The 26,440-nt window shown below is 45.5% G+C and overlaps 1 protein-coding gene across 3 annotated transcripts in view; it reads left to right on the forward strand.

Annotated features, from left to right (window-relative positions):
* Sec10 (Exocyst complex component Sec10) overlaps nucleotides 1-23,072 on the forward strand; it is a 180,103-nt gene extending 157,031 nt beyond the window's left edge. The window contains exons 15-16 of one of the 3 annotated variants that reach the window (XM_050192964.3): nucleotides 10,746-10,906; nucleotides 22,851-23,072. In XM_050192964.3, the coding sequence (XP_050048921.1) occupies nucleotides 10,746-10,906; nucleotides 22,851-22,937 (248 nt within the window). In that variant the 3' untranslated portion in view covers nucleotides 22,938-23,072. Of the gene's footprint in view, nucleotides 1-10,745; nucleotides 10,907-22,850 lie in introns of those variants that run through there. The other 2 variants (XM_055078305.2, XM_055078304.2) reach the window with 2 other exon arrangements.
* Nucleotides 23,073-26,440: the final 3,368 nt, after the last annotated feature.

Here is a 26,440-nt window from a genome sequence, read left to right on the forward strand (position 1 = left end):
ACTTCGGTCGAAGTACTGCTGCCCGGAATTTTCCAACAATGCATCTAAGTCACAAGCCGGCATTTTTTATGCAGCAGTTGGTCCATCCTTTTCAGACTCTGGCATTCTGCATGCGCAAACAAGTATCTTTACAGCGGCTGAAGCCTATACACTATTATCACCTGTAAAACACGTAAAACAATTAAAACTAGGAAAGTCAATTATATATACCGACTCTCTGGGCGTTGTTAAGGCGTTAGCATCACTAAAAAGCACAATAATTCTGTAATTAATAATCTTTATACACTCTTGTGCTCTGTTTATGCATGTAATCAACATGTTATTATATGCTGGGTGCCAGGGCACAGAGGCATCGAGAGTAATGTGCTTGCTGACGAAATCGCCACATCCACAGCAAGAAAAGATTTCAACTATTCCATAGCTGTCCTCGCCATAGTTTTGAGACCTTTTATTTGCAAAATATCAAGAGGTTATTGGCAACACTTGTGGGACTCCCAAACCTCGAATAAACTTCAGTTAATCAGGCCAGATTTAAGCACTTCCTCCTCTATAATAAAATTAAGAGAAACTGATGTTGCATTCTGTTGACTAAGAATAGGGCATAAATACAGTACACGCAACTACTTGCCGACTGGTGAACCTCCTACATGTGGTACATGTGGTGAAAGGCGGGCGGTCACTCACGTCCTTGTGGAGTGTAGGGAAACAGAATGCGAGAGGAAAAAGCACAAGCGAAATTTCGCCAGCAGCATGAAATTATAGCAAAATTCAGCACAAAACAGACGCACTTTCTTAGATTGGATAGAAACAAACACTAAGACCAATTTTTGCTCCCGCACAACCAGAAATATATTCGATTTGTTTTGAGTACTCGTATCCTATAGAATATTCAAAAATTTTTGAATACCTAGTTTTCGAATCGAATACATACGTCAAAAATATAATATTAAAAATTTTCTTATATTTACACACCCCTAACATTAGGGCAAATGGCATTAGGTTTGTCCGTGTGGCATCACGCAAATGGCATTCAAATTTAAGGCATTAGCAAGTTAATGTCATTTCATGTGCCCATGTGGCTCAGGTTACCATCATGTTACATCACCTACAGCACCCTCCTAGGGCACACTTGATCATGCTATCTCCAACATTGAGCATGCAGAAGAACAGCAGGCTTGAAGCCACCATTCTACTCAATTCACCCTCACAAGTTTTTTCTCGCACCCATAACAAAAGGCACATGAAGTGCCATGTTATTGCACATGGACTTTATAGGGAACCTAGGCTTCTTCCGGCACATGTCGTGCTCTGGTGGAGGAAAGAATGGAATTATTCATACCCTCATCAGAGACCACTATCACAAGAACCATATTTGAAACCAATCCTAGTAACGATTTTGGTTTTGCCCACTGTACCACACAATTGATCAGCGCTTATTAAATGGGGCTCTCCTTAGTTCAAGCTTCGTTTTTTTTTTTTTTTAATAAATGTCCAGTCCCCTTGGAGTTAGAATTAACGAGAGTCTACTGTGTAATGTTGGCTCACATGCATCTATCATCATCATCGGCAGCCTATTAATGTCCAATGCAGGGCGAAGGCCTCTTTTTGCGACCTCCAATTGCCCCTGTCCTGCGCCAGCCGATACCAACTTGTGCTTGCAAACTTCCTAATTTCATCACCCCACTTCGTTTTCTGCCATCCTCGACTGCACTTCCCTTCTCTTGGCACCCATTCTGTAACTCTAATGGTCCACCGGTTATCTATCCTACACATTACATGGCCTGCCCAGCTCTATTTTTTTCTCTTAATGTCAAGTAGAATATTGACTATCCCCATTTGCTCTCTGATCTACACCGCTCTCTTCCTGTCTTTTAATGTTATGCCTAACATTCTTCGTTTGATCACTCTTTGCGCACTCTTTAACTTGTTCTCGAGCTTTTTTGTGAACCTCCAAGTTTCTGCCCCATATGTTATCACCAGTAGAATGCATTGATTGTGCACCTTTCTTTTCAGTAATAGTGGTAAGTTTCCAGTAAGGATCTCGCGATGTCTGCTGTAGGCACACCAACCCACTTTTATTCTTCTGTAAATTTCCTTCTCATGATCAGGGTACCCTGTGAGTAAACAACCTAGGTAAATGTTTGCCTTCACAGACTCTAAAGGCTGACTGGTGATCCTGAACTCTTGTTCCCTTGCCAGGCTATTGAGCATTATCTTTGTCTTCTGCATGTTAATCTTCAACCCGCTCTTACACTTTGTCTGTTAAAGGGCCGCTCACCAGCCCCATAGCAAACTTTAGTTATATGCTGGAAGTTGTTACTTGTCCTCCAGGGAGCGTTCCTCCGCAAAAGTTTTTCAAGTCGGCTCATTAGTAGCAGAGATAGAAATATTTCAGTGCCACGAACCCATGATTCCAGCAGGCGGGCTCCACTGCATAGCGAGACTCTCTCTCCACTCGCCTTGCCTAGCCTCCGCAAGCGAAATTCCTTCCTTGCGTTCTCCCATGCTGGACCTCGAGGATCACATGACACCTACGTCATGGGCCCTGCCTTCACTTTTTTTCCCCCCCGGCGATGCACACTTCCACTGGCAGTGTTGGGTGCAAGCTGTCATCATTTCATGCAGCGCACGATTTTGCACGCTGTGCACAAGGACACATGACTAGTGGTATAATACAGTGCTACACGAATACTGAGGCAGAACAAGCAGATTGCAGAGCATGTTGAAGTGCTGGAACACGGTAGAAAATGGCATAGTTTCAATACCTGCGCACCTGACCGCACGATCATGGGAACAAGCAGACGAAGAGGAAGTACATCTCTCTTGCTTCGGTGCGAAGTAAAGCAAAAAAAGCATGCAAACATTCTTTTTGTGTGTTATATTATTTCTCTAAACTTAAATTTGTCAATTCAAGCAACAGATCACACAAATAACAGATTGTGCCTTGAATAATTCTCGAAGTCACGTGTCACCACGAGCGACATCACACTGCGGACTCGAGTATGTAGGCGCAGGGATGCGAGTACGTCATGCTCCGGCTTGGAGTACGGCGGCCGCGAGAAAAAGGAAAAACGCTGTTCGGTTTAAAATTTCAGATCTTTCTGTGACACTGTGATGCAAGGTATGGTACTCAAAGGTTCTGACGGTTCTCTTAGGCGGAGCCTCTGAGAACCTAATTGAGGACAAAGCCGTTGGTTTTGAAAACGCACACACAAACTTTTAATGAAACTAGAAAGAGGGTTAAAATAAATAGAAGGAAAAAGAAAGCATGAAATAAACACTCAAACAGACATAACAGCAGTAAGAAACACACTTGGGGCTAGTATGACGTTAACTAGTGCGCGTGTCCGGGCTTGCCACGACGGCAGGGACGCATAACAGTCTCGACGTGGAGACGCGGTGACAAGTTGATGAAAGGAGTTGCGCCAGTCTCACCAACAGTTGGGGTATAGGATGGTTGACCGGGCGACCGGAGCGCCTTTGCTCTAGCTTGAAGATAGACGACAGGCGGCTTGGCGGCACGAGCACACGGCGGCGGCGTTCTGGCCGAACAGCTGGGCATAGAACTTGGGCCCGTAGCCCAACTGCTCTCGTCCTGCCCACGGGCACAGAAGCTCGAACGCTGGCCTTGGACAGAAGGCGGCACGAGCAGATGGCGGGGCGTTCTGGCCGGGCATCTGGGTGTAGAACACGGGCCCGTAGCCCGACTGCTCTCATCCTGCCCACGGGCGCAGAAGCTCGCCGGCCTTGAACAGCTGGCGGCATGCTCGGGTAGACTGGCGACGCACAGGAACGGGTTGGCAGGAGGCCCCGGTCGGGTGAAGTCCTGGTGGCTCGGGTCCGGAACTCGACGGCCCGTCTTCAACTCCCGGTCCGGTGGCCGACCCTCTCCTGGCGTCGCTTCCTGGAACTCTCCCGGCGTCACCCCCCTTCTGCCAGCACGCCTCACTTTTTCTTCCGCTTTGGCCGGTTAGTCGTTTTGTGATTGGTTGTTTGACGCTCCGTGGTTTCTCCTAATTGGTTTCTTGTTTTCTTTTCTTGCGCCGCGTGTTCAGATGCCAGATGCTCTTCGGCGTTGTCGTTTTTTCTCCAGCACGGAATTTGCCTCGGCGCATGCACTCCTTGTCATCTGCTTCTGTCCTTTCTGACCAAGGGCGTAGCCAGAGGGGGGGCTTATGGGGCTTCAGCCCCCCCTGAAATTTTTTCATGCTGTACATGGAACGACGACCAAAGCAACCCCCGGCACCAGAAATCATTCTGAATTTTGTCTAGAATGTCTTTATCATGCTCGGAAAGACATTTCCCCGCGAACATTGTGAACTCGGGCTGGATTTCGCGGCAACGCCCATGCACCGGGAATCATAAACGCAAGCAGCCCCATCCGAGGACAAAGTTTCGAGGGCGTTTTGATCGCGAACAGGCTCACCGCGGAATCGCGCGGAGGCCGCGGAATCTATGGAGTGCGTGGATGTCAATTCCGAAACTTTATGGGTATAAAGTTCTCATAAGCTATTGAAGTGAAAGGTGCATTGACATTTCTAAAGTTGTGCTTTAGATATTCAATTTCGGAGGTTTGTGGGTTTGATGTTGTTATAAACATTTGACACCAACTGCGCATTGACTTTTCTAAAGTCTTAGATCGGTACATACAACGAGACAAGCCAAATCAACGCACTATCAGGCAAGTTGACAAAGCACGCAGTGAGGTCCGATGAGACGAAGCATTGTGGTCGTTCATTTGTGCCGTCATATCCCATAAAAAATATAAACATTTTCTTTTCACCTATGCCAAAGCATCCATGTGAAGACACTGAAGCCAGCCAGGCTAACTACGGCCTTATAGATTTCTTTCCTACTTTGACTTTTATTCGTGAGGACACATTAAGCCTCTTCAATTTTTTCATTCTCGCTACCATATACCCACTGGCTGCCAGAGCCAGCCAGAGCGCATGCCTTTTTCTCGTGTTGCCGTGACCACCACGCGGGGCACTGTGGTGCGCGTTTGGTTTTTTCTGGCTGAGTGTATTTTTGCCTGGCAGAGTTTTGGACACCTTCTGGCTAGCAGACGAGAAAAAGAAACAATGGTCGCTCAGCGCCATCACGGTGAGGACTCGACGGATTGCACCGCGTTCGCTTAAGCGCAACCTCTCCGGAAAGTCTTGTCTCGCCGGTGTAGGATACCGAGCACTATGCGTATGGTTTTCGGTGGACCAAACGTCTCACATTTTCTTCTATATTCATTCGGTAGCCACATTAGATGCCCAAAGTAGGCATTGGATATTGGCCAGCTTACTCTCCTTTGTATTTTTTTTTTTCATTTCGGTGCCCCCACCCCACAAAAGGAAAAAAAAATACATTGTTGCGGAGCAGCAAATTGTCGCATGGTGAAAGTTCGATTTTGCTGCTTCTTTTGTGGAAAGTAATCGGCCACGGGACATTTCATTTGCTGGATATTCTTATTATATTGGTGTGGCAGTAACTATATGGACACTTCAGGCGCATTCCTTCTGTCGCCGTCACTCTCATGTTTCGTATGAAGTCCAAGGGCGATAACTTCGTGACCGCGCGCCGCATGCTGTATGTGCGAGTGAAAGCATACGGGAGGAGGGAATGGGTGAGCCCACGATGGTGGCTCAGTCTTGTGTGCGCAAATGAGAAAAGCGGGAAGCAAGCGCGCCGCCTTCCTTCGCGTGCGATACATCGGGGGTAGTCGATGGAATGGGGGCGGGATCTAGGATTCTGTGAATCCATAATTGCGCAGCATGTTTATTTGCCTTCTTTGACGCATTATATACAGTGACTTATTCTTAGATACGTAGATTTATTGGTGACTTACATGTATACTTAAATATCTTGTTCCGAGGTTTTCTGTATACGTGCAGTGAACTTTCTTTCCAGTGACACATTTTTGCCCTTTATGAAGCATTTGTATATTCCATTGTAACTTCGCATTTCTAATGAACGAGGGCGAGTCAAGTGAAAGTGAGCTTACCCATCTCACGCAGTAATGGTTCGGTTCATTATATGCGAGGCATGCACGTGACACAAAGGCATCTCTCATTTACAAAAGTGACATGCAAGTGTGAGGGTAAATCTTCTTTAATGCTCTCATACACTAGGTTGAACATGGTTGCGTGACTTAATGGACTCTTCAGAAGTTGAGCAGCGTGGTGCCGAGAAATTTTTGACAGCTGAAGGTGTTTCCCAAAAAGAAATTAGTCGCTGTATGGCTGCCATGTACGTTGAACATTGCATTTCATTGGCCAATGTGAAGCGTTGGAGTAAACGGTTGAAAGAAGGACATGAAAGTTGCAAAGAGGATCCAAGACCAGGCAAAAGCCATCGTGCAATCACCCCCAACAAAATTGCAAAGGTTGATGGGCGGATGAGACAAGAACGGAGGATAAGCATCGATGAACTGGCAGAGCATATGAACATCAGTCACGGTTCGGTTCACGCCATAATTCATTAACATCTCGGTTATCGGCTCTTGTGTGCGCAATGGATGGATAAGATTTTTAACCACCGCCAGAAGACGGAGCGGTTCTGCACTGCTTTGACTCATCTCATCCGGTATCACAATGAAGGTGACGACTTCTTGTGTGCAACTGTGATCGGGGACGAACCATGGTGCCACTACTATGACCCTGAAACACTATGGCAAAGCTTACAGTGGAAACATTCGAGTTCACCACCCGCAAAGAAAGCAAAGGCCGTCGTTTCCGGTGGGAAGGTGTTTCTGGCTTTTTTTTCTCGATCGTCAGGGGCCATTACTGATGGAATTTGCTAAACCCGGAGAGACTATCAACCGTTTCCGATATTGTGAAACGCTGGATCGGCTGCGTGTCGCAATCAAGAACAAACGACGTGGAAAATTGGCGAATGGGGCCATCTTGTTCCACGACCTGGCTATAGTGTTGGGGTGCTGAGCACGAGGTCGCGGGATCGAATCCCGGCCACGGTGGCCGCATTTCGATGGGGGCGAAATGCGATAACACCTGTGTACTTAGATTTAGGTGCATGTTAAAGAACCACAGGTGGTCCAAATTTTCGGAGTCTTCCACTACGGCATGCCTCATAATCAGAAATTGGTTTTGGCACGTAAAACCTCATAATTTATTTTTCAATTGTTCCACGACAATGCCCGTCCCCACGTCGCTGATGTGGTTAATACAAAGCTGGCAAAGTTCAAAACGCTGCAACATCCGCTATACAGCTGAGACCTGTCGCCTTCCGACTTCCACATTTTCGGACAAATGAAAAAACAGCTCAAGGGAAACACATTCGTGTCGGACGATTACGTGAAAGAGTCAGTTGCAGGCTTTTTGAAGCAGCAACCCAAGGGGTTTTATGAGACGGGGAATCACGCAACTCATTAGTCAACGGGAGAAATGTCTAAATGCTCAGAGAGACTACTTTTAAATAAAGTACCCCGTTTGTCATGTATGCACATTGGCTCACTTTCATTTCACCCGCCCTCGTATATTTTGCAGAACGGCTTTGTATACGTGCTCTCTGTTGGGACAATAATTTGGGGGCAATTACTCACGATACACGACCGGTGGCAGCTGCTCCTGCATAATACATTGGAATAAATGACAGCGTCATTGAGGTTTTTCACTGGCTGTTGCATATGTACAAAAATGTAAACAAGGTTCTTGATTGACAAAGTTTAATTAACGTATTTGTCCTCAACATGTTCACTTCATGGCCTTTACATTTTTCATACCAGTGGCATGCACTGCTTTGCTGGTTTTGAACTGATATAGTTCTAAAGTTCGTGTGATATTTTCTTTACTTATTAAATAGACAAAACACGGAAGCATTGATATCAGTTATTTTGGGCACAATTTTTGGCACATACGAGAATATCTTCTAATGAAAAAATACATGTTTTGACAGTGCGTAGCGTTCAAGAATTCGATTGCAGCATCTTTGGCTAGGGCAATGCAGTTATTATTCATGTATTTGATCCCTCAAGAAATTGTTTAAGAAGACGCTCTGGCTCGGGCCCAACTTTGACGCGGCCTATTCAAATACATGTAAAACGCCGAAATGCTTTTCTGAGATAACCCCTAAATCGCTTTTAATGAAATTTGTTGCATTTGAGAGCAAAAGTTAAATTATAGTATCTGTTGGAAGCGGAATATTGATTTAGGGCCTGAATTTTGTTTTAAATATTTTGAACAATTCGAAAGTGCAAAAAAAATAGAAGCACAACGTTTACAAACTAATAGCTCTGCATCAAGAACAGATATCGCAGTTCTGTAAACGGCATCTATTATAACAGTCAAACCGGACAAATTTGGGATGTCAATTTGTACCTTACGTTACTTGGTTACGTGGTGTACAAGGGTTCTGCAAAAGCAGTATTTCCATAATACTAAACTTTTTTAGATTCATGTGTGACATATCAGCTTTGTCCGCTGTATAGATGTACTATTAGATGCAATTCACAGAATTATGATATTATTTTTCATTGTTGAGTTACAGAGTATTAACCCCTTCGCTGTCGGACCTTTCTGGCCGTGACGCACCCCCAGTGTCGGCGTGGTTTCAGGAAACGAGCATAACAGGGAATGAACATAGCAATTTATTTTTGATTATGATTGGTATACAAATAACGTAGTCAATGCTATATGCACATTTCAGTGTTCTGCAGCTGCTGTTAGTAAACATCATCATCATCATCAGCCTGACTATAAAATCCGTTCAACATCCGAATCTGACGATGCGGAACCCTCTTCCTCGCATGCGACTCTGTCCGAGTCCGAATCCGAGCTCGGCTCGTATTCGAAATTGGAATTGAGCCACCGCACCAATGAGCAGACGAAGGTCCCGCGCGCTCAGCCATCCGAAAGTAACTGCGCGCTGGGAGGATGCGCTTTCAGTCGCCCGCACAACGGAGAGAAATGGGACGTTGCGTGATCAAGAAGACAGAGGGAGATGGAAAAAGGCTAAACAAAGTTCGAAGGGCTCTACGTTTACTGCTGCAAGTCGGAAGCGAGGGTTCGGCGAGAGAGCGAAAGCAGCAATCGAGTCACTCTTTTCGGAGAGGCAACGGCGGCACGTGCGCCTGAACTTGACGCGGCGTAGCAGACACACCAACAGAAGAAAAATAAAAACCTTCAAACCAGCGGAGATGGCAGAACAACCCTTGAACCCATAACCACACGCACACGACGCATGATGCAGTGAACGCGGAGCCACCGCGCCACTCAGCAAAGAGAAAGTGGGGAGTGGCAGTCGCACCGTACTCTTCAATACATGGGTTAACACAGGTCGGGGAGAATATACGAACTTGTAGAAAGAGTCAACAGATGGCGTGGCCAATTCAGGAGCGCCAGCTTCGCGCTCAGGCGCGAAATTTTGAACGCACGATAGAGAACTTACCTGTACGTCAGTGACACCGTGGGGGGGAAGCGCGATGACGTACCGGTACGTCCGTGACAGCGAAAGGGTTAAACGTGATAGTTTCGTTTCCTGGAAATTTGCGATTTTTGACAATTTTTAATAAAGAATTGACAACCTAAATGAAAACTGAGAACCAGAAATCAGTAGAATTCATGTTTTTCTTTTTTAATGCAACAAACTTCATCAAATTTGGTGCAGTGGGTGCCAAGAAAAACGGATTCATTTTCTACATGAATTTACATAGGAGTACCCGAGCCCTCCCCGAACGAAATTTCTGGCTACGCCACTGTTTCTGACCACCGCACCATGTTGCGCACTACACACATCACAGGCCCGTAGTGATGTAATACTTTGCAGACACGATCGTTATCACACAATGTATGCTCTGCACTTGTCAGCTCAAAATGGCCAGACCTGGTGAAGGGCCCTTTAAGGTCCTCAGCCATTTGTTGCAATTTGCCACCAGCATTGCTGAACAGGGCAATGTCATATGCAAACCAAAAGCTGCTGAGATATTCGCCATTGATTCTTACTCCTAAATGTTCCCAGTTTAACAGCTTAAATACTTCTTCCAAGCATGCAGTGAATAGCATTCGAGAGATTGTGACTCCTTGTCTGACCCCTTTCTTTATAGGTATCTTCCTACCTTCCTTGCGGAGAACCAAGGTAGCTGTGGAATATTTGTAGATATTTTCCAAGGTATTTGCGTAAGAGTTCTGTACCCCTTGATAACGTAATGCCTCTATGACTGCTGGTATCTCTACTCAATTAAATGCCTTTTCATAATCTATGAAAGTCATATAGAGAGGCTTATTGTATTGTGCGGATTTCTCGATAACCTGATTAATGACATGGATGTGATCCATTGTAGAGTATCTCTTCCTGAAGCCAGCCTGTTCCCTTGGTTGACTAAAGTCCAGTGTTGCCCTTATTCTATTGGAGATTATTGTGGTAAATATTTTATATAATACTAGGAGTAAGCTAATGGGCCTATAATTTTTCAATTCTTGAACGTCTCCCTTTTTGTGAATTAGTATAATGTTTGCATTCTTCCAGTTTTCTGGGACCCTTGCAGTTGATAGACACTTCATATAGAGAGCCGCCAGTTTTCCTAGCATTTCATACGCACCAACTTTTCATACATCAACATATTGGACTAGCTTGCAAACGCCTCAGGACTTTATATGTGGCATTACTTAGTCACTCACTTGTCAGCGTAACCCACCTTGCTCTGTGGATTACCTTACCTCGCCTGGTGGGTATGTGGTTGTTTCGGCCTATTAGCATGTCAGTGCAGATCTGGTCATCTTACTAATTTAGTGATGATGCAGGTGGCATGATCCTCATCTGTGACCACAATGAGTACCGCAAATGTGCCAAGCAGTTCAAGATCCTTGCTCTGGACAAGATGTTCGATGTTCTGCATGCCCTCTGCAACCTGCTGGTGGTGGCACCGGAAAACCTAAAGGATGTTTGTCGGGACGACCAACTGGTAATTGTGGCACAATTCACCATTGCTTTTTGCTTACCTAAAGGCCATGAATACAGCATACATACATTTGCAGTATTGACCACATGGTACAAAACAAGCTCTAGAGAATATTGAGACACTTTGCAGTGTTGCTGACATCACAGGGCTTACCTGTGCCCTGCCTACTTGTTTACTTTTTCCCAAGGACATGAACTCAGGAGTCAGCTCACTTAGACTCGCACCGACTCATGAGTGAGTGAGCTGAAAGGAGGCCTAGGGCAGTGAGTCTAAGAATGGAGCACACTCGTGTGGTGGAACAGGTTCAGGCTTTACAGCTAGCACAAAAAGACGGAGATAAGGAAAAATAGGGACAAAGGTGCCGTCTTTCAACTAAAGGTTTAGTGGAAGCATGTGCCATTCAAGTACAGTCACAAAGAAGCAAGAAAGAAGGATGAGAATGTCAAAAGTGGGTGACAAAATCAGCAGTTTAGAAATTCAAACTCCTGCTTAGCTTGAGCGGTAGATGGCTGACTGACATAAGACTGTGCACACTGTTCAACCTGGAAAACTTTGGGAATTTCACAGGTGCGCTGAGCTATGTGCCTCATAAGCATGGAAGTGTTATCAAAATCTGGAGAGTGGCCACATGGCTGACATTGACTTGGTAAAAGAGCTGGGTGTACCTTTTAGTGAATTCAAATGTTCTCTCAATGAAAATAATATGATGTAATATGATGGCCAGTTAGGACTATGTAAGCCTTGCCATAAGACAATGGAACTTTGTAAACAGCACCCCTGTAATGGTGTATAAGGCTGTTGGTGTGGTTAATTGTACACATCTTACTTTGATGAGCTGCCCCACCCTCCACTTTCCTCTGAATGGCTGCAAAAGCACTGCCAAGCTGAATTTTTAAAGAGAAAACAACATCGGCATCATAACTACTACACTAGCCTTCTTGCAGCTACAGAGTAATGCAGCTACAGCAGCTACAGAGTAATGTAATGTAGTAATGCAGCTACAGAGTAATGATTATGTTGCAGTTTTCCGAAACAGGGGCAGCATTCTCGGGGTTCTGTCGGGTCGCTACTTTCATTTTACTGAACAATCATTCGCAAGTACATGTTAAACTGGGAGAATACCCAGCCGATAGAAGACGGTCAACTGGCACCTCAAAACTAGCCTGCACAAGCACATGATTAATACAAGGCTGATTTCAAGCATGACATGACCGAACCATTTTTACAATGTTGTAATGTGCTGAGCCAGCATTAAAGAAGGCTTGATGATTTTAGTCGAGTACGTCCACCAGATGTGACTGTCGTGAAAACCTGAGGAAGGGTCCAAAAATGCAGCTTGTTGTTTTTGGCAACCTCGCACATGATATACTGAGGCTATGACTCCTATACTTAAACACTTTAATGATGCTGACCAAGAGTCTAGTGCAATATTTTTTGGCCACAAAAACCATGTAATCATCTAAGTAATGAAAAACACGGGTGGCCAGGCCCATTAAGTCTGACTGACTTGAGGAACCCTTTAGGAGAGGGACTACTTGATTGAAATCAGAAATTGGGAAAGGATACACATTGGACGTATGCAAGTGCCCTTATAGAAACCTGAATACAGCAATCTACAATGAGTCAGGTTCCATAACAATAATGGCCGGTATAACATAAAGCTATTGCAATCCACTTTTATTCCAAATCAGCCATTAGCCCTACATGATAGGTCAAAATGGCTCAGGCTCTGCCCATTTGGGCGTGGCATCCGCTCATATTGGCTGGACTTGAACCATTGTAACTTATCACAGAGGGCTAATAATAGATTTCAAAAAAGAAAAAAACATATTGGAATAGTTTTACGCAATACCAGCCAATATCTCTGAAAGTGCGATGTCCAATTTGTGAGTTTGAGTATGAAAATATAAATTACGTTTATACACATGACAAACTCAATGGACTGCACAGTAGCCAAATATCTAGACAACTGTCCAGGATTGGTACATAAAAAAAAAAAAAATGGCAGAGGCTTAGCTTGGCTAAGCCTAGTGGATTGCGAAAGCAATCTTCCGTTCAGGTTGTAGAGTTCCATACTGCTCATCGAACGTGTAGATGCAGTCTCGTTGCCATTTAAAGCTTCCATAAGACTTGCTGTTGAACGATCAGGTGTCGCCAAATTCGTGTCAGCATTGAGAGCATGCATGATACTTGTGATGTACCCAGATCAAGAGATGTTGAACGCATTCGCCTGGCTGCATAATATGCATGCCGTTTAGCTAAACGTTGTTCCCGCTCTTCATTCGTTTCTTCCGCACGCCACCGCTTCTTAGCTGCAGCACATCGTTGCAGCTTCACGTTATACACATCATCCGACATACCATGGAGGATTCGCTGGGACGACTGCGACGAGCCGAGTTGGGGGGCCGCTTTTTCAGAGCTGGCATGACGTTACGTAGAGCAAGCACCTCCCCAACAGCAGCAGCGCGTGGAGGATTCGCTGGGACGATCGCGGCGAGCCGAGTTGGGGGGGCTGCTTTTCCACAGCTGGCATGACGTCACGTACAGCGAGCGCCCCTTGCGGCAGCGGCGCGCAGCTGCAGCATGGAGGATTCGCTGGGACGATCGCGATGAGCTGAGTTGGGGCCCCGCTTTTCCACAGCTGGTATGACGTCACACATAGGTCACGCTAAAGGTCAATGGTGGATTCTCCGGGACGACGGCCAAGAGCGGAAACCTCGAGCAGTATTGCTTTCGCAATAAAAGATACGAACATCTGGAACTAAAGGAAATTATGGAAAAAACATCATGGAACAATATCATTTAGGTGGCGCGGTTTGCGGCGCCACCTTTTTGACCGCCGAGGCTATTGCGGTACAAAAAGCTACGTATTGTCCATAGGTGCCAGTAATGGCTCCGAAGCTGGTTTTGAGCTATGCTGCTCAGCTAAGCACCCACCAAACAAAACTGGGGGCAGAGATGAAGACTTGACATTTGAGCTCCTTTGCATAATGAATCCTTACCAACTAGCTCAGCTTTCTGTTGTTCTGAGCTCCTTAGCTCTCTGAAGTGTCCGTCAGACAACTCTGAAGGCGAAGAACAAGATTCAAAAGAATCCAAAGATCCACTGACACGCTCCTCAGGCACAGCTGGGAGCGAAGACTTATGAAGGACTGTATGTGAGCAGAAAGGCTCGGAGACATGAGCGTTAGGTGTTTCTGAGAAAGCATGGGGACAGGGCACATCAGTCATTCATTGAGAAGGTGCCTGCATTGAACCACTAGGTTCAGTTGCATGCCTATCAGGCAAAAGAACACGGCTGGGCACCACAGCCAGATGAGAAACTGGTGCCTGAACAGAATCCTCAGATCCTGTGAAATGCTCAGCAGTCCATGCTGAGAGCGGAGCATTTTGACTGGCCACGTCAGTCAGCATAACTAACCGTGCCCGACTCTCTTGCCTTATGGCTGAACATGAAACACTCATTCGAGCTACTTTACGAGCTGTATAAGAGTGCACTCACGAATGAGAAGAACTGCACTGAAATGCGGAATTCACTGAAGGCATATCCGAAGGTAACTTCTGCATCTGAGTGTTTTAGAGAAGAACTTGCAAGAAGGGCATATACCTTAACCTGCGTGCCACTATAGAAAAACCTGGTAGGAATGCACTCAACATGCAAACTGACAGGTGATTTACTGTCCACCTGGGCTTTCCGCAGAGCTTGCCATCACGATGCTTTAACTGGGGTAGACTGTTCCAGCACTCTACACTGGTTCACTCTCGCTGGTGGTGAAATCGAACAGGCATTGGCCTGTGGTACTGTTGAAGTCCACTGTACCATGTAAGTTCAGTGAAGCCAGATGATATTCCGTTCAGTGGGAACCAAGTGGTGAAGATGAGGCTTGGAGCCAAGACAAAGTCGCTCCATCGATCACTAGTTTGAGTGTCAATAGCGTCGAGTCCCAGAAGTGATGAACTGTGTTTGGTGACATAGAAGTTCATTGCAGCAGAGTTATCTTGGAACTTGGCAGTTTTGGAGAAAGATCCCAAATTATTCCCCACTTGCTTCGAGTAGTTCTGGATGACTAGATGCAATTGAAGTAGACGGATATGTGAGAAGTGCCTATTGTACTGAACATTCAGGAGTGGGACTACTGCCCCTGTGTCGATCATCAAAGGAAGAGTTACGTTGTTAACTTGTACGGGAACATGCGTAAGCGATAGGGCGCCGACAGCATCTTCAATGTGTAGAATGATCACTGTCTTGAGAGTAGTATTCTCTTGTGTATCCAGCTCTTGTATATCCAGCACTTTCCGACGAACGGCGCATTTGGAAGAAATGCCCGTTCTTTCCACATGTCTGGTAGAATTTGTGGCGGGCAGGACAACCCAGAAAATTTGCCCAGTGCTGCAGCGAGCCGCAGTGGAAACTGCCGCCGGGCCGAGCCGACGGTGCGGAGGCACAGGAAGCGCCCGGTTGTCTCTATCCCTGACGGGGAGGCCCACCTCCTCGCTCTTGGCATCCGCCATCTCGGCGCAGTCGGGGGGGAGTGTTGGTCCGTTGGCCGCCGTCTTGAAATGCAGTCGGGCAGGGAATATAACCACCATCTTGAGAAAGTCCCGAGGAAGACGGGGCTGGTCGCGGCTGCCATCTTGTGGCAGACGACACTGTGAAATGTGTGAAACGGCATCTACTTGTAGAACGCCGAGCTTCTCCATTATTTTGTTGGTGCGTTCCTCTTCTTGCGCAATTTCCAATGCTTTTTTGACGGTGAAGTACTCGCCGAGTTGAATGAACCTGCAGCAAAGTTGTTGCGACTGCAAGCCGCAAAGGATCTGATCTTAGACCATGAGATCGGTAGCAGTTCCAAACTTGCATGATTTGGCAAGCCGTTGCACATCCTGGATGAACTCGGTAGTTGGCTCCGCTGAACATTGGAATCTGCGCTTGAACTGGACGCAGCTGCAGAATTCATCTTCTTCTGTAGAAAAATGGTTGTCAAGCACTTCAAGTGCCGCTTCATAAACATCAACTGCCCGCGCATCCCCTGTCCCTTCGTCGGCCTCTGTCTTCGTCTCGGTGATGTTGTAGTAGATGCTGATGCCTTCTACCCCCAGCGCATTGAGGAGGAGCGCTTCCTTGTGTTCCGGCGTAACGATCCTGGTGGTGGCGGGGATGTATGCCTGCAACACATGTCGCCATTTTAGCCAAGGGATGGCCGGTACACCGGGGCATGACAGGAAGGGTTGGGGGGATTGCCGCATTCATGCCGAGCAGTAACAGGCAGGGCCGAAGGGTTAGGACAGATGCAAGGATGACAAGGAAGCTTAAAAACATAAATTTGTCAAATGGTGCAGTAGCGTTGGGGGTGAGACAAATGACATCGAAGGCACGTTAAAATGCAAACAGTGCAAAAATGCTGCTGGCAAGGAGGGCAGCGAAAGTGGACACTGGGGTTACAGAAGCAGCAAGCAGGAATCAGGCAGTTGTAGAAAGTGCAGAAATACTACTTGAAATACGGGCAGGCAAAGGGAAAGATGCTGTAAGGAATGCAGTTAGTAAACGCAACTTACAGGTAGTCACGATGTACTTGAATCATTCTCGTCGCCAAAATGTTGTAGGAATGGCGAAGGAACGCGCTGCTCAGCAGGACATGGTGCAGGTGCCAACACTAGTAGCGTCCGGGCAGAATCCGGTGTCCATGGCAGCAAAACGGTTTCTAAGGAATCTTGAAGGTATCATAGTACGTATGGAAGGGTTTATTGTCGTCGCCAAAATGTTACGTCGGCGTGGCCGCCATGGTCGCAGCGCCGGGCACGTTGGGCACGCCGGGCACTGAAAGCAACACGGAGATGCAAACGGAGACCGAGGCAGAGTGCACTTATTGTCATTGCAGCGCCTCAAATAGGCTCTGCGTCAATACGTTAGCACCCCCTGAGGGCTAGCCAGTTACGGTTTGAAACCGAAACCGCCTATATAACACCTTTATTATTGCAATGAAGAGTATGTCGGGTGTCGCACTTAGCGATGACCTGTACAGTCTCCCTGATGCAATGTGCATTATCACACTCAAGAACATGACTGTAAACAGCATGCACCAAGGTAATTTTCTCCACAGGTTTCAACTTAGCTCAAAGCAACATTTTGGTCAACACTGTTGAACATGTTTGTGGCACTCCGGTAATTGTTTGTTGCTAAGAATGATGGCATATCCCTCAGATATTGCAGACTTACGCCTCCTAGGCAGTGCTAGCAGCTTGGTCCTATCTGGATCACTGGATCCGTCAGTGGTGTATAACACATCAGTTTTGTCTGCTTTAGATATACTGTCGACTCTTGTTAATTCACCTTGCAGAACTTTTTCACCTTGCAAATTTTTTTCTTTGCCAGAAGTAGTCGGTCATGTCATTTTTCATCTTGCAGTTAAAGTACTACGGAACCAACATGTAGCAAAGAGGGCTGAGGTTTTTAAATGCTGCTTCAGTGGGACAGAAAAAGACATAAGTGGGAACAGACGGCTTCACATTCAGAAAAAGTGTTGGCCACTAAAAGATACAAATAAATCAGCTTCATGCCTGGGGAAGCACTAGCACCATTTGCCAAATTTATGTTTTTAAGCTTTTGGTAACTGCTCCGTGCATAAGGGGGTGCCGGTGGAGGTCGAATAACTCGATATGGCATGCATTTGCGTTCAAACTAAACAATTTTTTTCTTCTATAGCAATGTATGGTTTCCTGCCGGGAATTTTCAGGTCATTCTGAATTAACCACAATGTCAGATGGACTGTGTTGCAATTAACAGCAGTCGACTTACTATTAGGTGCAGTTTACAGAATTGTGATAAGGTATTTTATTGGCGAGTTACAGCTTTGTAGATTCATGCTACAACAGTCCAGGCAGCTCCCAATTTTTCCCTTTCATTTAGAGAGTTGTAAACTTGATACTTGAGCATTCTTCATTTTTTTTTTTTTTTTTACAAATTTCAGGAATTTTTTCAACAAAATATGTTGTAAATTGATAGTCCATTTTCTACAATTAGCAGATTTTAACTTCTTCCTTAAACATAAGAAGCCCCCTAAAAGAAGTAATTTCTCCCATACCATGTAGTTATAGATAGGAGCTCCTGAGCTAGAGCTTTTTCTTAACCACACCAGCAACCAGAAGAGGGCCAGTCACTTCAGCACCGATACTAGGTTGGAGCAAATATCTGTTTATGCCTTGTTACTCAGTTTTTGGAAGTGTGGAAACATGACTACACATAAGTAGAGGTTTTGACGGAAGCCTGTCTGGTCGGGAGGCATCATGAAGAAGGGAAAAAAAGAAAAGGACACCGACCACTGAAAGAATACAAGAAAAGACGTTTCGGCTCCCCTGACGGTAGGGAACAAGGCTCAGGGAACAAGGCGTCAGGGAACATCGGCCACACGACAGAAAATTATGCTTGACATTGATACTATTATAATTTATAATAAAGGGGCCGACGAGCTTTCCGTCATACCTGCAGCTCATAAAGCATTGTGCAAACTAGCATCATTGGCTCCGAAACATATGGTGTAGTGTGTTGCTGCATGCTGACTTAGCTCGTTAAATGTCACCACAGTGCTACATGTAAAACAGGTGCGCATACTGCAAGTGCTCAGTCCACTTCTTGCTTTCATGTAGAAGTGTGAGAATGAGACACTATTGGCTGTCAAACATTAGAAATTTGTCAAGGTACGTCACCACATCTGAAAACACATTTCCTGAAAAATTGTCATTTTTTCGTTTTTTTTTTTTATATATTTCTAAAGTAGTGTCGATCTTTTCAAGATTATTCATCAAAAAGGATTAGATTTCCAAACTAACCCATTCGAATGTTACAGCCGTTTTTCAGCCTTTCTTTTCTGCATGCATTCGAATCCGAAACTGAAAGCGTCAAATTGCAGAAGGTGTGCAATGTCACCCCATCCATTTCGTATTTCTCACTCAAAATATTGCTAACCAATTGTGTCAATAAATTTGGGTTTAAGAATTATGATACAGTTACAGGATTGCTTTGTAGTGAGTAGTATTTCTGAATTAGTTAAAATTTTCCCTAGAGAACTGCATAATGTCTGCTGTTCTGGTTTGTTTACATTATGCACACTTCAGTTTACCAGGGATCTGCTTCTTTGTCATGGTAAAACTGTGGTGCACACAAAGGACAAAGGACACGAGTAATTTAAAAACAAGCTCTGACTCACAACTCAGTTTATTTCAGGAGAAGATTATGCATTGTGAGGTCTCAAACGTGCTCTTGGGACAAAGAAACGACAATGCAGTAGTGGTAACAAATAAAAGGGCACTTATTGCTCCCTGTATACACCGTCGCCAGCTAGCCAAATAACAACCAGTGGAACATGTTGATGGGCGCTAATGAATCGAGGAAGTCCTGCTCACCGTGATAGGATATAGAGCGAATATGTTCGTCACATGCCAGATACCAATGCCTAATCGTTCACGTGTACAGTCACACGAATGGTGACACATTCAAATGATCGTGTTTGTCCATTCTGGCACCTCGCTCCAAAGCCAGAGCCAAGCCAAAGAGGAAGAGGCTACTCCCTTTTGTGAGCGAGTAACCCTGCCATTAGGTGGCAGTAGCAGAACAAAACTTGCCATCTCTCATACTATTCTGTACCTACAGTGACCACCACCAATGCAAAGCTTCATGGCAAAACTGGATTGCAAGAGGCACGAGAGGCATGTGGGGAAAACAACATCAGGAAATGCGTGAGAGCATTGTATATACGTTGCATTCCTACAACATATACACCGCGGCTAGCTGCAATGAGCATGTGCAGATCATTGACAGAAACTGCAAAAGATATAAAAAAATCACATGCTATTCAAAAAGGTGAATTCTATGTCAGGGAGTAAAACAGATCGCTCACTCACGTGCAGTCTGCATGCCTTCTTACACAGAAGGCCTCAAGTATTTTTCATGTTTATTTTTATGTGCCAACAGATCCGCTTTATCACAAAAAAAAAAGGGTGACAATGACAGCGTTTACAGTGGTCGGCTAAGTGTGAACGGTTGCATGTTGTTCTGTGCACTCTGCAGTTTCATAGTGAATGGTTATCTTTCCCCAGTGATTACAGATGCTCTTTAAGGTATGTATTAACACACTGGCCAGTTTTCCCTATGCAAACTTGGCTGCAAGTTAAAGGCAACAAGTACACTACGGTATAACTCGTCACTTACAGCGCAAACATAGACGGAGGACAAAAAGGACGACGTAGACGTAGACGACGTGTCCTCCGTCTATGTTTGCGCTGTAAGTGACGAGTTATACCATGGAATTCCAACTAGCCCGTAGTCAGACCTTGCTTAAGTACACTACACCTTCTTTACATTTAATAAACTTTGAGTTTTCTTTCAAAGCAAAGACACATCTGCTTTCTGTCTTCCATTCTTTTTTGCCCCAGCTTGGCAGAGTCGTCCTAGCTTGTTAGGGGTGCTGAAAACAACATTGACATCAAACTTGCTAGCAACATTCTGCAGTCCATGAGAAAAGTTATTGACTTAAGGCATGACTGCAATGCACATTTGCTCTGTGCCTTCTCTGCTATTTCTTGATCCTTTTAGTTCCGCACCCTTGACCATGTTAACTTTCTTCACTGCTCCGCAAATAATGGGCTCTTGGAAACCAGACGATATTGGTCTGCTTAGTGCTTGTTCATCTTTTGGAGCTCTGACTTGCCAATTTAACATGTTTGAGACAAACTTGTAGTATTTATTGGCTCATGGCAAATTTCTAGGTAAAAGCAAGGTTTCCACGATAGTTTTTCAAGGTCAAACAATACCAAATGAAATAACCACATCAGTCTACATGGGACACAAAACAAACAAAAAAATAAAGGCGAGCTGCAGACTCATGCAAAGTGAGACTGTCATTTCCAAAGCGTGCCCGAGCTATGATTATGGTGAATTTTGGGTGTATTGCTTGTTGCTTGAAATTTCTGATACACCGTCAGGACTGCGATGTTTGGTGAATAGCAGAAAGCACGCACTGAGACGCTCGCACGCGCCTGCTGCCTGGCTAGTGTCATGACGCTTTATTTGGTCTATGAACTTGTTGATGCTAGGCACTGGCAAGTTCGCTGGAATGGAAAGGGAGCGGTAAGAAGCACATTAAAAGAAGGCATGGCACTTGGTCATGTTTGTGTTATGAATTAATGTACTGGATTACGAAAAAGAAGCAGCAGGAAATCACATGCTGAGAAGGCCGATAAACATGAGAAGCATGAGAAATAATGATATTGAAACATATAAGGATTTAGAGGGAAAAAAAAAAGATTGAATTGTTGCGACGGCACATCATGAAATTATTTTTGAATAGCTCTGATAGCGTCCACGCAACAATGGTTGCTTGTGTACTGTGAAACGCTCATATTATGCGGCCTGAAGCTGGCGGCATGGTGCAGAAATGCGCTCGCAGTTAAAGCAAATCATTGTGCGCGGATATGCATGCAGACGCGCAGTCGGTCACTGCGAACCCGTGCGATTGCTGCATTGAGGCTTCATGCTGTTATGCTCCATTCAGTTGCACAGACAGCCCACTATAAGAACATATTTCACATAGTTTACTCTTAGCGTTTGCCTGCCTTTCACGCAAGAAGCCGGTTCAGGAGACTCCATCGCGGTGACCGCAGTGACGCTCGCTGTGCATATTCGGTAAAGCGATAACGTCCGTAAACGATTATGTGCTTTCAGTTTGGCCAAGATTATTATTTTCACAATAAAGACTTCCCTCGTTTTGAGAGTTCGTACAGAAATCTCGAGGAGGGCTGCCGCATGGTGTTTTTATTGGGCGCCGTAAGCCAAATTTATGAGGCGCGCGCCACGTTATCCCTCATACTATGCAAGGGAGGCGCTTCCGACAGATGGCGACTCCGTAAGTCCTTGCCCCCAATATTGCTACTCGTGAGGCCCAATGTAGCAGTATAGTGAACAACCGAGCATGCTGGAACAAAATTTCAGCTGTTTTCAGTGGCGTGCAGCGGTGTAATACTTTGCCAGCATGATCATCAGCACGCATTGTATACACAGCACTTCTCTGTTTAAAATGGCCAAACCTGGTGAGGGTCCTTTAAAGCGAAAAAAAAAAAGGGACTCGAAAGTATTGTGTCAGTACCCCCTTTAAATGTCTTTACAGATCTGGGGGCATACCTATAGGAACCTGAAGGAAATATTTGACTCTCAGCTTTGTGTATACAAAGCCCTGAATATTTCGCTGCGTGCGTTCGCAAAAAATATTTTCTGCGCACTGCTGCACTGTTCTTGCTCAAATTTTGCAGAACGATCGCATTTTGGCGTCGACTTTGTTTAGAATAACATTTGGGTCAGATAATTGCCTGGTATTTAAGAAAAAAAAGGCAAAGTTGCCTGCGCTCATGGGAATGCGAGCCACTGCCACGATGGCGCAAACATAAACTTGTGTTGCCGCCTGCTGCCAGCTGCAGAAAGCAGCGCTTCAGGGAGAGCAGTTGCCTGTTCCAGGAGTGGGCAGCACGCAGCAGCCCTCCGTGAAGCGCTGCTGTCTGCAGCTGATGGCAGGCGGCGACACAAGTTTATGCTTGCGCCGTTGCGGCAGTGGCTCGCATTCCCATAAGCGCAGGCAAACTTGTATTTTTTTCTTGAAAACCAGGCAATTTAATGTGCCAAGTGCTATACTAAATGAAATCGACGCCAAAATGCGATCGTTCCGAAAAAATTGAGCAAGAACAGCGCAGCGGGTAGTGGAAAATCTTTTTTCAAACACGCGCAGCGAGATATCCAGGATCTTGAATTGTAGTGCCAAGTGACACAGACAGAGACTAGAAGCAGACAGTCTGTCTGTGTCACTTCGCGCTACAATTCAAGATCATGTTACCGTACCAACTCCCCCAACTTTCTATCCTATTGCGAAATATTCAGGACCCTTTACATTACTTTGTTTTCCAGGCGAGTCTGGAGAGGAGTGTGCTGGTGAATTTCGTCCAGTTGAGGACGGACTGCAAGGTGCACAAGCTGGTGAACCAGTTCAAGTGAGCCACTGGGTGCTTTGTTACCCCACACTTGGCTGACAGCTTAAAAGGGCTCCAAGTGCTTCGTTACAGGGCTAGAATAAAATGTTGAGCCTGTCGGGACCCAATCAGAAAGACATCGAAACCCGACAACTTTGAATTCAAACTGTCTTCATTTATTCAAACTGCATAAGACTCTATGTTGTCTCCCGCACTAGGAGAACTGGGGCAGCAGCAGCATGCACGACTAATGGCAGCACTCCAGACAATGCTCTGGTGTGACGTCACCAGGGCCGGTATTTTGTAGCGATGCCTTTTCCGATTCTATGCTTTTTCAGACTTTTCGCGCTTGGCCAGTGGTCAGAGCAACGGTCTGCCCACATTATCAACGGGATCAGGCGGCCGTGTGTGGTGGATGATAAGAATAGCATAGAAATAAGGCATAAGGCATCACTACAAAATAGCGGCCCAGGGGGACTCGATCGCCTCTGTCATCTGTAACGCTCCGGCTAGAACAGCTGCATTTTCATAATCAGCGTAGACTGAAAAAAAGTGACTAATTCAAGCAAGCAGATCTCATTACAAATCGGCCAAAGCAATATTACATCTACCAACAGACAAATCAGGATCCTCGGAGCACAGATTGCTAGGTGCAACAGCCCCAAGCAATGGATCTGCACCCTGAAACGAAAATGAAGCCCGATGTGGCACATGGTCCGACGAATGTCAAACAAGCTTAGTGTGGCGGAGTGCAGCAGAAAGCATGCCAAATGCTTGAAAATGCAGTCGCAGTTGGAAAAATTGTTTACGGGGCAGCCGTGTATGATTTCCCTGATTGTGACCTCGGCGACATCGAAAAGTTACAAAAGGCAAGCCTTCATACAATCACTGGGCAATCGAAGCACTTGAACAATGAGAAGCTGCTCAAGCTGGTAATGGTACCATCAGTATGGGATATAATAAAGAACGAATTCATGTGCGATCCCGGTTGGAAAACACGACATAAGGAAAACACATCAAGGCATGGGATAACCAATTAAGGCCACATGAGGCTGAAACCCGCCGAAGCGCCAATAACGCCACCATGGGAAGTACTGTTGGACATACAAAGACATCAACACTCTATTGCAAGACATTATACAGAAGCTACAAAACTATTAAAAAAAGGACTGGAACTAAGGAGGACGCTGTACACATTCAAAAACGAAAGTGCCAGCATGGCCTGGGCTAGCACATCTGTTGTGGAGATTTTACACGAGCCTTACCCTACAAGTGATGGTCAGAAAAGGGCACGACGTTCCTCTACTCCACAATGTACGAAGGCGCTGTGGCAAGGTTTGTCGACACAGCGTAGAGAAGGCTCTGGAGTCAGATCGCCAACAACAAACACAGGTTTATTAACCCAATATACAGCACAGTGTGACAGTCACAATGTTTACAGGCAAAGGCTCACTGCAAGACCCATCAAGTATGCATATATATATACACACCGACCAAGCACAGGGATGCAGGGGGCATCACTGCACCTTGGAAAATCGAAGGTCTAGGTGCAGTGCACCGTGAACAGGTGCAGAAGGTGCAGCGAAACTTGGCTGAATCGAATAGACCTACTGTTGCGGCTTGCACAGATCAACCTGCTTCGTGAGTTGTTTCTATTGCATTGATCAGATTCTTTATTTGGCTTTCTAAAGACACTTGCCCGACCTGAAAGGGCTGCGATGAAGGATTTGCCGGTACACGCCAAAGGCCGTGTGCTTGCGTGTGTGTAGCACTATGTAGCTGCCAAATTAATTCAGCAACTTGGATGCGTTTGCGCTACTCTAAGTGCATACGTGTGTACTTGCGTGTACCCAGTCGACTGCTTTGTGTCCAGCTTGTGCAGCTTCATAATTTACTCATCTTAGTACCATGATAACCTAACACAAGGCACGTGACATATTCGCCTGAATAATGCGAGCGTCATGTAGAAACTTATGCGATCAATGCGGAGCATCTCAGCTACTCTCGTCGTTTCGTCAAGACGCTGGCATCTCTTTATGCAGTGAAACTGGTCCTTTGCTTTTATGACAAACTGGTGCCGTCGGCTCTTAAGCGCAAACATCACAATGGAACCTGTACTTCATTTGTAAACAAAGCATATGCAAGGACAAAAGTTAAACATAGAAATAGTTTCCATCAATGAGCACTTTCCCCCTTTGCACAGTTCCAAGTCAATATGAGCCAACAAACTCCTGCACCACTTTATCCTGCCGAGATGGTGAAGCGTAGAAAACCTACTCACTATAGTCAAAATCATTTGCACTGGTAGTGAACAGCTTGTCCTCGCAAAATATATTTGCAGTGCCTAACAAAAGCATGGAGTGGCAAAGCTACACACTCTCACTACTACAACAATAACATGTGTTATGTTTATAGCACGATATATGACAGAACACAGCCTATGGACTCCATAGCTTCATACACCTGTTGACGATAGCGCGATCAGGAAACAAATCTGGACGAGCACCGAGAATAGCACCTGTGCATAAGCTTCTCTATGCCTGAGCTCTGTACCCTGTCAACAAAGAAAAAAAAAAAGCTCCGTTTTTACACATTTGCACATCCGGTACAATTAAAATCAATCCCTAACATAAAACAAAACAAAAATTAAGTTCTTCAATGAAGCGGCTAGCCACAACGAAACTTAGCCAAAACATGCGACATCCCCTGGGAAAGCCTCGCCGCGGGAACTTGATAGCTAACTGTCATGGTGGTGAGTGCGCCGAGATGCAGAAAAGAAGCAAGAATAGAGAAAAGGGCTTGAAAAATACCACGCGACGGCGCTCAATTAATTGGGGGACGCAGACCTTCTCTCCTGCCTCCTCGCAGTAGCGGCGGCGGCGTGATATTGACACGTGTACTTGTTTGTCTTAATCGGGTGACACGTTTCACCGCCTAACAAATGTTATCGTACAGCGCAGGACGCGCCTGCATGTATCGGAAGTTTCTGGAATGTTATAGATGCTTCCATCCGCTGTCTGTGACCGAGCCTTGTGTAATCTCATCGCATGTGTGCGCGACGCGAATAATGTAGAAATTTGTAGAAGGCACGCGCATCCCGGCAATTACTCTGGAACATTCGACGACTGATGTATAAAAGCGGACGCGCTTGACCCGCTGATCAGATTTTCGACGATCGCCGACCGTGTTCGCCGCTATCGTTGTGCTTTAAGTGTTGCCTGTTTTTGTAGGCACAGGTTCGCCCAATAAAAGTTGGTTTTGTCCTTCACAGTATTGCTACTGTGTTCTTCAACATCACCACCATGTGGAATATAATACATGTGCAATACGCAATTATAGCGTACACTATAGTATAGTGTGGGCTGCATATGCTAAGCATCGCACATTACAGTGTTAGTTGCCCTGTGATATCTTCAGATCTCAGAGGCCATATGCCATCGTTGGGGCTATCTAGTAAGTAAGTAAGTAAGTAAGTAAGTGGTCCTGATCCCTTTTGACTCAGGGCAGGCGTTTGTCAACGCCACAGGA

The sequence above is a fragment of the Dermacentor andersoni genome, chromosome 10 (genome assembly GCF_023375885.2).
Source record: "Dermacentor andersoni chromosome 10, qqDerAnde1_hic_scaffold, whole genome shotgun sequence".
Classification (NCBI taxonomy): Eukaryota; Metazoa; Arthropoda; class Arachnida; order Ixodida; family Ixodidae; genus Dermacentor; species Dermacentor andersoni.